Source organism: Patella vulgata, chromosome 6 (genome assembly GCF_932274485.2).
Source record: "Patella vulgata chromosome 6, xgPatVulg1.2, whole genome shotgun sequence".
Classification (NCBI taxonomy): domain Eukaryota; kingdom Metazoa; phylum Mollusca; class Gastropoda; family Patellidae; genus Patella; species Patella vulgata.
Genome location: NC_065884.2, coordinates 50,011,462 through 50,022,199, shown reverse-complemented (window position 1 = coordinate 50,022,199; position 10,738 = coordinate 50,011,462). Strand labels below are relative to the sequence as shown.

Below are 10,738 nucleotides of genomic sequence, written 5' to 3'. Positions count from 1 at the left end.
TTAAGTGCGGCGATTTCACGTTTCTGTGTAATAATATATTTTAACAAAAACCCCGACGTCAACTATTTCATTTCATTTTTGTACATCAGAAGCGTGCCTAAGCTTATTTGAAGTTTTGTAAAATCGGATCTTCAAATAATACTGAACTAGTTATGGCATGTTCTGGGTTAGATCGACAGGGTGGTATAGTTCAAAAAGCAGACGACGTTGATAAAAACTCAGATATTGAGACTAGAAAAAGTAAAACCAGCTTGAAGATCCAGTTATATGCTGAACAAAAACGAATCTGGCCTACTGAAGGAAAGCATATTTTAGCTCAGTTTGACCAAGAAACCATTGTTGTTTATCAAGCTTTTAATCCATCAATTGCAAAATATGCTGTCAATCATCAAACGTAAGTAGCTAGCTTACTTCATTTGTTTTTAAAAGGTAGGAAATATTGCAAGTCAGATTTTATTCGCCCTGCACATTAAAAATAGGATCGTTTATTGTTGTCACCTCCTCTGACTATGTGCATAATTTCGATCTGAGTTATCACCCTTGATCAGTTAAAAAAAACCTGACCGACTTGAAATGGGATGCAAAAAAACAGTCATAAACCACATTTTGACATTTTATTTTATATCATGTAATACCCCTTCACAGTGTTTATGTTCATGTCAATAATTCGCCTGCATGTAATTAAATAGTTACTTTAGTAACGCAAATATGCTAAAGTAACTAGTAATTAAAGGGTCTTTAGCTGTTTGAGGAAACCGAAATACCCGTAGACCTACTCCTTGTCAGGTACAAGCGGGTAATCGAAACCGAGCCACTTTACTAAATGACAGACCTTAAATTGTGATCTAACATACACATTTAAACCATTTATGCCGAGATAGCCATTCTGACGAGACGCAAAAAATCAGAGGTTTTTGAGACACATGCTAGACTCATCTTCCCGGAATCACAGTATTACTATCTAACCACAACTACAGTATTGTTACATATCATTGGTTGGGTAGTGTAGTATTAATACTACAGCGAGCTAGGGTGGGGGGGTGGATGGCCGAATGGTTAGCACGTGCACGCTGTATCATGAGTTCTGTTATTGAGTCAACTGGTGTGGTTTTGATTCCCCATGACAAGAGGGTCACCTGTCCAACTTCATGGGTTTTCTCCATGTCCTCCGGTTCCTCCCACTGCTAAAGACCCTTATGCGCAAGCGAATTATTGAAATAAAACTGAACCATATGTTAGTCCCAAAATGACCTTGTTTGTGTCGAGTGGACGTTAAACCCCATTTCTCTCTCTCTCTCAGGGAGCTAGGGGCTTGTCTAGAGTTTGATGGGGGGGGGGGGCTGCGGAGTTGATGATTTTACATATTTTCAACTTCAATTCACAGTTTTGTCTTTTTTCATTGATAGCTTTGGAGGCCCCGACTACAGTTTTACAAGAATGTCTTGGATTAAAACAAACTTTTTATGGATGATGTATAGGTGTGGATGGGCGAAAAAAGTCAACCAACAAAGGGTGTTAGCTATAACTATTTCTAGAACCGGTTTTGAAGAAATTTTATCACAAGCTTACACAGCCAAGGTACTGTATATCATTTTATGAGGAATTGTATTTACATATGGGTGTTTAATTAAACTAGTCCTTTATTTGGGAGATAGCTTGAAACATTCCAAGTCCGTGGAGACACATGTTTTTGCATGAGGAACAGGGTACCATAGACACACAATGACACATACACTTAATGTTGATTTCGTTGTGTGATCAGTGGAGAAATTTTGGGTGTGTGGAGGATGCTAGAGAGAATTTGTAGCGTATCTTAACCAGGGTATATGTTTGACACAGGTTGAGCATTATAACGATTGTAGCGTTTAAAACCGCATCAACACCACCACACTGTATGGCATAAGCCCATATTTATTAGGACCTTAAAGCCCATTTCAGTTCTTTTTCTTACTCACTGAGTCACTGTGGCTCCCTGTTCAGAGAGTACTAAAGCCAACAGTATGGTGTGTATAAGCTCATAGACACCTAATGCTTTGAAAACATGAACATTTTTAATTTTCATTTTCAGTTACAGAAATCTAAAGGTTTGGAATCAGATAAGATAGAAGTTAGATTACAATGGGATCCAGATCATCTTCCGACAGGAGAAAAGGAACTTGGAAGACGAGCGATTCAACTCGGTCTTAAAGGAGAAGTGAGCATGAACGCATTTCTATTTTTAAATAAACATCCATAATAAATTTGGCTACAATATCACATTAAACTCTATGCCCTTTTGTTTAACTAATCACAAAGTAAAATGTTAGTATTTTCAATTGTAATTGTTACTGAACAAAATAAACAGTTCACTTTTATACTTTGCTGCGTTATGATATATACTCTTCAAAAAGTAGGGGATATTCAGAAACAATACAAAACTGCGAAAATGCACTGCTGTGTTTATTAGAGGTTACTAGTGTATGTTAATAACAGGCTAATTGCCTACACATGAACATAAACAGTTCATATGGGCGACTTATCTGACGGCCCCATTTCACTCACAAAGAGATACACCGTCAAAAGTGAAAATGGACATTTTTGATTTTGGTCTTAATAATGATTAATTGCTCCACCAATCCTCAGACATCCAGCAATTTGTCGTGGCATGCTCCTAATCAACCGTCCAATCACGATTTGGGTCAATCTGACCCACCCCTCTTGCAGTTCCACAGCCAATTCTTGCAGTGTTGTCGGTGACGTCGATGAACACGTTTCCCGATCAAATTAAACGTAACACACTAAAGCAAAGATACGCTAAACAGTAAATCTTATGCAAGAACCGTTCGGAAAGCAAACATGGATAGGATAAACCAGCAAGCGACAGTTTTCATCAACCCTTCCTTGAAGTGTCAAATTTGACAATGAACACCTCCCACGCGTGTATAGTGCTATTGCGTGTCGCATGGGCAGCTCAGTGGTTCTGTTGGGGCGATAAGTTCTTCATCTGTGAACATACTCTCAAAGCATGTCAAGTGTCCATGACTATTTATCATATCACAACCTGCATAGGTATTTGCATTTCAATATCCCCTACTTTTTTTTTGAAGAGTATATAATACTTATACTCGTCTGATTTGAGACCATGCAACATTTTGGCAAACCACAACTTTTCATCAATGGCTTAAACATACATTACACAAGAGCTACATCTGCCTATTGCAGGTCTTTCTTTAGGCCTGAAATGTTATCCAAATTATTAAATAGACATTAATTAACTTATCCAGGCCATAATCAACTCTCGATGTCATCACTAGCCTGCGATATTTACTGGATTGGAATCTGATCTGCTGCTCGACGCCCATTGATGATTAAATCAAAAAATAGATAATCAAGACTATGTTTTTGTCATACCGACTTTAGTAATTTTAGTAATGATCGACGCTAGGCCTGAAATTCAATCGCTAAATTCTCGGTTCAGAATGGATCAATTTGACTGAAATTTTCAGCAAATTCCCTTTAAATAATCTAGTTTTAACTATTAGGCCTATAGTGAGAACTGCCAGCTCTTTATCTAATCTCCCATAATGTATCTTTAATATAACGTTTTACTTACCTATTATATTGTTTGACTGAATTGCAAGCTCCTAAAATCACCCCTATCAATACCCACAACCACATTAATTTCTAAATGTTTTCTTTAATTTTCATTTACAGACATTACGTAAATTATCAAGTGATTGGTTGGTGAAAATAGAGGACATTACCGAATTTGTTCATCAAGAACATGAAGTGTTATTAAGAGAAGGGCTGTGGAAAATATTTACGCCCAGTGAACAAGTTTATCCTCTCTGTGATTCAAATATTTCTCAGCGTATTGGACTAGACTTTTATGACCATAAAGGACCTACTGTTGTAAAAATGTGATATTCATTAATACACTTTAATAACACTTCCTCGACAAAACAATGTTACGATCAGATCAGATTTGTAGCCTTAGATCATCGTTGGCCAACTACAATATTGTATATATATCGAATCTCTAAAGAAATATCAGTCCAAAAATGATGAACTGAAAATTTCGCAACATTCTCTGCAGATGACATAAACAGGATATACATATGTAATCAAAACAAGCCTGCCAACTATACTCTTTACTAGAATCATTTGATAGGCCCCTGTATATTAATTTAAATGTATAAAGCTAACAATAAACAGTACATACAATATTCTATGTCTTTATATCTGTGATAAAGTATATGCAGTTCAATGTACTATTTTTTGCTGCTGACCGTCTCTATAAAATTTGTGTCGTAACTCTGGCAGAAATTATCGGAAATTTTCGTCTCATGACCTTAAATACTGTGCATAAATTTACAGTCAATTGGATATTCACTTAAGCCTTTAGAGCATCGCCATTGTGGACACCAGATGGACAGGGGTGACGACAATATATGACCACATTTCAATGTGGGCGTATAAAAAGAGGCCCACTTGTGTACTCATGGGCGGGCACATAAAAGAACGTTTGATAGTTTGGATTTCTAACAATACTGTAACAATATTGTGACCTCATAATCAAGAAATATAGCATATATAAAAATTAATGTATGCTATACATGTATGATACATAAAAATTAATGATCTAACAATTAATAAACATGTTGGTCATTTACAATTTTCATGGTCATAAACATATCATATTTTGTTGACAAAATTGGATAATAATCCCCACCGGTATGCAAGGTATCGTTTATGTCCATTCCTTTTTGGGAATTTAATACTGTGATCAGTCAATGACATAAGCAATTAGGGATTTGGCACCTATAAAAGAGCAAAACCAGGGCTTGAATAATCAGATGACCATTTTATTCTGAGAGAGCCAGGATGTAGTGGTCTGGTTTATTTTATAGGAGTGGGGTTGAGAGAAAGACATGTTAATTAGGTATTGTAATGTAGACTGTTTTTATACTGCTTTGACATAAAACATGTAGAAAAATCTATTGTCATTCCAGTACATACATGTATATGATATGTGTATCGTCCAAAAGTATGTTACAATAGTATCCAATAAAACCACTAGATGATCAGGCCAAAACAATAGATGTGTAGCAGGGTAGTGCTACAGATTTCGATGAAGAGTAGGCAAAGATAGGTTGCCAGGCAACAAAACATAGGCCAACAGCAGCTAAATTGTCCAGACATCCGACAAGGGTTGCGCATATTTATTCTTGTGTGGGATAATGGGTGGCATTTTTAAGACAATTTCATACAGATCATAATTTTCGTTCTTTGAGGGTTCACAAGGTTCTACAATTTAAAACAAGGGCCTGTTAACTCTGGAAGTAATTTACAGAAATTGTAGATATTCAACAGGCTTTTTCATTTTACTAATTCAAATAATGCATATAAATTTCATACAGATAGAATCATAACTTTTGTCATTCAAGTGTTCATAAGGTCCACAAAAGTGAAACAAGGGCCATACATGTTACTCAGGAAGTAATTAACAGAAATAGCTGAAATTCAATTAGCTTCACTGTTTCACTAATTTAAATGACATATATAAATTTCATACAGATCGGATAACTTTTGTTGTTCAAGCTTTCACAAGGTCTATCAAAGTGGAACAAGGGCCAAAACTCTAGAAGTTCTAGAATTGAAATAACTAAATTCAATAGAAAACTTTGTTTTACTAATTTAAATGATGTATACAAATGTCATACAGATCCGATGATAACTTTTGTCGTAAGGGCTTTCATAAGGTCCAAGAAAGTGAAACAATGGCCATAACTCTAAAAGTAATTGACGGAATAGGATTCTTCGTTTTACTGATTAAAGTGACGCATATCAATTTCATACAGATCGGATGATAACTTTCAACAAAGTGAAACAAGGGCCATAACTCCAGGAGAACTTTACGGAAATTATTGAAATTAAATAGGATTCAACAAAGTGAAACAAGAAATTAAATAGGATTCAACAAAGTGAAACAAGGGCCATAACTCAAGACATAATTAACAGAATTTGCTGAAAATCAATAGTCTTTTTCGTTTCACTGATTAAAGTGACGCATATAAATTTCATACAGATCGGATGATAACTTTCAACAAAGTGAAACAAGGGCCATAACTCCAGAAGAACTTTACTGAAATTATTGAAATTAAATACGATTCTTCATCTCACGGATGTAAACAACATATATCAATTTTGAAATAATCACATGATAAATGTAGTCTGTAGAGCATTCACAAGAAATTGGGGACAATGTACGGACAGACAGAGGTACAGAGGCAATATACAACAACACTTCCATATGGGCGTAAAAAAATGCCTGTCTTCATTAGCCTGGTTGGTACATTACGTTAGATATATCTTTGGATAGAACATTATTTTAAATCAAACAGTATCTATTTCTATGGTGAAATGGTTTCCTCCAAATATAAATAACAAAATAATCTATTGTGGATTTATTACATTGTTATACATACTGACCATTAATTTCATATAATCTATCTTACTCTAATATATACTTGCACATTTTCACATCAAATCAAACTTCATGCACTATAAAACATTTGCTTCATATATACGAACAATAACTATGCTACATGTATGTTTCCGCTAATAAATCCTTAGAAGAACACTTCATATACAGAACAGACAATTTTTGTTTGTACCCTGCAGTGTAAAATGTGTTCTATCACCAGTCACATTATACTTTCTCTTGTTCTCTCTCATAAAATAAAGTACAGAGTAGTTATACCATAAGTCAGTGGCATTGTCAAACATCCCCCCATCCCCCACCCTCAACCCAACCCAACACAATAATCAAAGGTGATTAATTAGATGACAGACTAATCAAAATCATATTGATAACAGACTGAAAAGATTCAGTATTTTAATTTTTGTTAAATATCTGAAAATGAGACATTAATTAAATTGAATAAAATTAGGAAAGAATAAGTTTTATATAAACTCACACAAATCTACATAGTGATTCATATTCTAAACATCTTTTTACAATTATCAATATTACAATTATATTAGAATTCAATATCCTAAAAACATATCTAAAATAATACGGCTAAATTTTGCCTGTCAAAAAATTATAATGCATTTTTACATTTTGAAACTAATAATGGCCTACTGTAAAATGTAAAAATACGAAAGTTTAAAATGAACTCCAATATATTCACTTTTTGTAAAATGAGTTATTATGCTGATAATTTTTAATTAATTATAGTACTTAATCTATGCGAACATGTCACGATTTCAAATAAAGAAGTTAACTTATACTTGTTGAAGGTCTTGTGTTTTATGACAAACATCATTGTTTAAAATGATTAACAAATTATCTTTGTAAAATTATGATGTGCAATGTGTAATGTATTATTTCTATAATTAATAATATCTTAAATGGTCACTTTTATATGATACTCAGCTGACTGCAACTATATAAATGATATTCAACAACCTAAATTTACAAAATTATTACTAAGATGGTCCTTGAGCTTGCTGCATAGTTTTCATTGTTGCTTCATCTTGTTGAGATAAGTTTGTTAATTTTTTGCCAATTCTATCGTGAATTTCTAAATATTTTGCGACACATCGATCTAGACAAACAGCTTCTCCTTTTGATAATTCTGGATCTTTATACTTTGGTGGTATACATTTCTTCTGACAAGCATTAGTCATTCTGAAATATACAAAAATAACTATTATGATTTAGATCTATCTACATGTAGGTGGCGTTGAACCAGTTCTCAAACTAATCAGTGTTTCATTGAGTGATCTGATAAACACGACCATTCAGTAGAGTTTGTAAACTTTGCCAAATTAGAACACAGCAATAACCAGCAAATACTATTTACTGTCCGATGGAAAAAAACAAAAATGAAATGAATTGAAATGGGGTTTAATGTCTTACTGTTCTGCACTGACTGGGCTAAGGAAGATCGTCTTACATCATACAGTGTGCTATAAGGGAAATTTGCCTAGATAGCGGCACTATGGCCTACTCATATTTCGAATTCCAACTGTAAATAGTTCTTTCACGTGCACGCTAATAACATGGGTGAACCCCACCGGAAAATCCTGATGAATGTTCTTGGCCAACATCGGGAGCGAAAGACGGGACCTCCAGTTTAGTAAGCCAACATCTTACTCACTGAGCCACCTCGGCTGCAAAAACAAAAGTATAGTGGAAAGATGTCACTAAATGTAACTTTCTATTGCTAGTAAGTCAATAAGTTGGTTTCCAAAATTAATCAGTTTTACTCACTGATACATCTGAGATATCTCCTTTATTTTGAGAAGTACCATATATGTGGTAGACTCTGGAGCCAGTGAGGCTGGACTCCTTTAACTTACCGAAGATCAATGTTTATAGATATCATTAAGGGGATGCGCGACTGTCAGTCCAGAACATTCAGAATTGACAGAATTGCAATCAAGTGACAAGGAATTCAGCCCTCTCAGTCCCGACAATGTTGTTGGTGTGAGTAGAATCGATACATGAGAGAGAGAGAGAAATGGGGTTTAACGTCCACTCGACACAAACTAGGTCATTTCGGGACTAACACATGGTTCAATTTTATTTCAATAATTCGCTTGCGCGTATAGGGGTCTTGAGCAGTGGGAGGAAACCGGAGGACCCAGAGAAAACCCACGAGGTTGGACAGGCGACCCTACAACCGGGGAATCGAAACCCCGCCAGTTGACTTAATGAAAGACCGTATGATACAGCGCGCGCATGCTACCCATTCGGCCATCCAACCCCCCGAATCGATACATAACAAACTCAACTAATATCCTTCAGCTGTCATGGTTGGTTGAAACATTTTCTCATGCAGTTGGTGCATGTGTTCTAGCCCCAAATCCCCATTTTCACTAGATTGTCACTATTTTTGGGTTAGACAGAAGATAATTCCGGAATATTCAATATTGAGCAATCAAACTGATTATCTATACTTAGTCTAAGTATAAAATATTCATGATCAAACTCAGTCAAAAATTTGAAGTACCCATTAGTGAAACTATACACTAAATTTCATCACTCTCCATCAGTTAGAATCAAAGTTATCCCAAAGCATCCACCAATCAAATTGCTTAGCTCTGATTAGTTTTAGTGGGAAATGTTAATCAATGAACTCGGTCAAGACATTCACCTAATGAGAACATTCTATCTCAATTAGAAGGAGAGTTATTGTGTTCCAAAGTCTCCACCAATCAAACTGCTTATCACTCTGCTTACCCTAACCAGAAAATGCTCATTATCAAACTTAGTCAAGGTATTGATGTAATGAAACTAGACACTGTTTCATTACTCTCACTTAATTAGACTTAAAGTTATCGTGTCCCAAAGCATCAACCAATCAGATTGCTTATCTCTGCCTACCGTAAGCAGACAATGTTCATCATCGAACTCCATCAAGGCATTCACCTAATGAATGCCTACACCAAGTTTGAACATTGTACCACAATTAAAAGGAGAGTTATTGTGTTCCAAAGTCTCAAGCAATCAAATTGCTTATCGCTCTGCTTACCCTAAGCAGAAAATGCACATTATCGAATCATCACTCTCACTTAATTAGAAATGAAGTTATTCAAAAGCATCAACCAATCAAATGGCTTATCTCTGCTTACCCTAAGCAGAAAATCCACATCGTCGAACTCCATCAAGGCATTCACCTAATGAACGACTACACCAAGTCTAAACATTGTACCTCAATTAGAAGGAGAGTTATTGTGTTCCAAAGTCTCAACCAATCAAATTGCTTATCACTCTGCTTACCCTAAGCAGAAAATGCTCATTATCGAACTTAGTCAAGGTATTGATGTAATGAAACTATACACTAAGTTTTGTCACTCTCACTTAATTAGAATTAAAGTGATCGTGTTCCAAAGCATCAGCCAATCAAATGGCTTATATTGTCGAACTCCATCCAGACATTCACCTAATGAACGCCTACACCAAGTTTGAACATTGTACCTCAATTAGAACTAGAAGGAGAGTTATTGTGTTCCAAAACCATGACCAATCAAATTACCTATCGCTCTGATCTGCTTACCCTAAGCAGAACATGCTCATGATCGAACTTAGTCAATCGTATTCATCGAAATCCATCAAGGTATTCACCTATAAACACCAAGTTTGAACATTCTATCTCAATTAGAAGGAGAGTTATTGTGTCCCAAAAAGTGTGACAGCCGGATGGACAGTTACTAACTAGGGACGGACAATAAATTCAAATTACATCATTCATTCATTGAGTCTGAGATTGACATTGACCAGTTATAAAAGTTTAATCAATGCACTTATATAAATAACACAGGGACTCCATTGATACATAATTAGTAATTTTAGCTAAAAAATCATGAATTTGATCAATTTATTTTAGGTTCAGATCAGACTTTATACAACCTAACCTAAAGATTTTTCACCAATGTCAATGCTAAACCGAAAGTAGTCCACGCAAAACTATTTTTGTTGTTTTTATACCTATTATACATATCAGCCATCATCTCCAGCTCTAAGTCTGTCACCAGTTTTAACTGGGCATCATTCAAGTTTGGGGATGCCATACAAGCTGTTTGATTTTTTGCTATTTATTTTGAATAAAAAATAAAATCTTAAAATTCTGAATACACGTGAATTCCACAGGAAGTACAAATCAGTTATCTGTTCTTCTTTAGTCGGTACCAATCAATAGCAAGCTTAGACTAATAGTGAAATATCAACCAATAGAATTGTTTTATA

General features: G+C 35.1%; 1 protein-coding gene across 1 annotated transcript; it reads left to right on the top strand.

The window, feature by feature from the left end:
* The first annotated feature begins 128 nt into the window (after positions 1 to 128).
* Positions 129 to 4,205, top strand: LOC126823624 (uncharacterized). The gene is made up of 4 exons (XM_050552573.2): positions 129 to 394; positions 1,407 to 1,578; positions 2,069 to 2,194; positions 3,694 to 4,205. Exons 1-4 carry the CDS (start codon positions 153 to 155, stop codon positions 3,901 to 3,903), a joined length of 750 nt encoding a protein of 249 aa, XP_050408530.1. The 5' UTR covers positions 129 to 152; the 3' UTR covers positions 3,904 to 4,205.
* The last annotated feature ends 6,533 nt before the right edge of the window (positions 4,206 to 10,738 follow it).

Coding starts and splice junctions, on each gene's coding strand:
- LOC126823624 (XM_050552573.2), top strand. CDS start 153: ATGGCATGTTCTGGGTTAGATCGACAGGGTGGTATAGTTCAAAAAGCA. Junction 1,579..2,068: donor CACAAGCTTACACAGCCAAG/GTACTGTATATC, acceptor TTTCATTTTCAG/TTACAGAAATCTAAAGGTTT. Junction 2,195..3,693: donor AACTCGGTCTTAAAGGAGAA/GTGAGCATGAAC, acceptor TTTCATTTACAG/ACATTACGTAAATTATCAAG.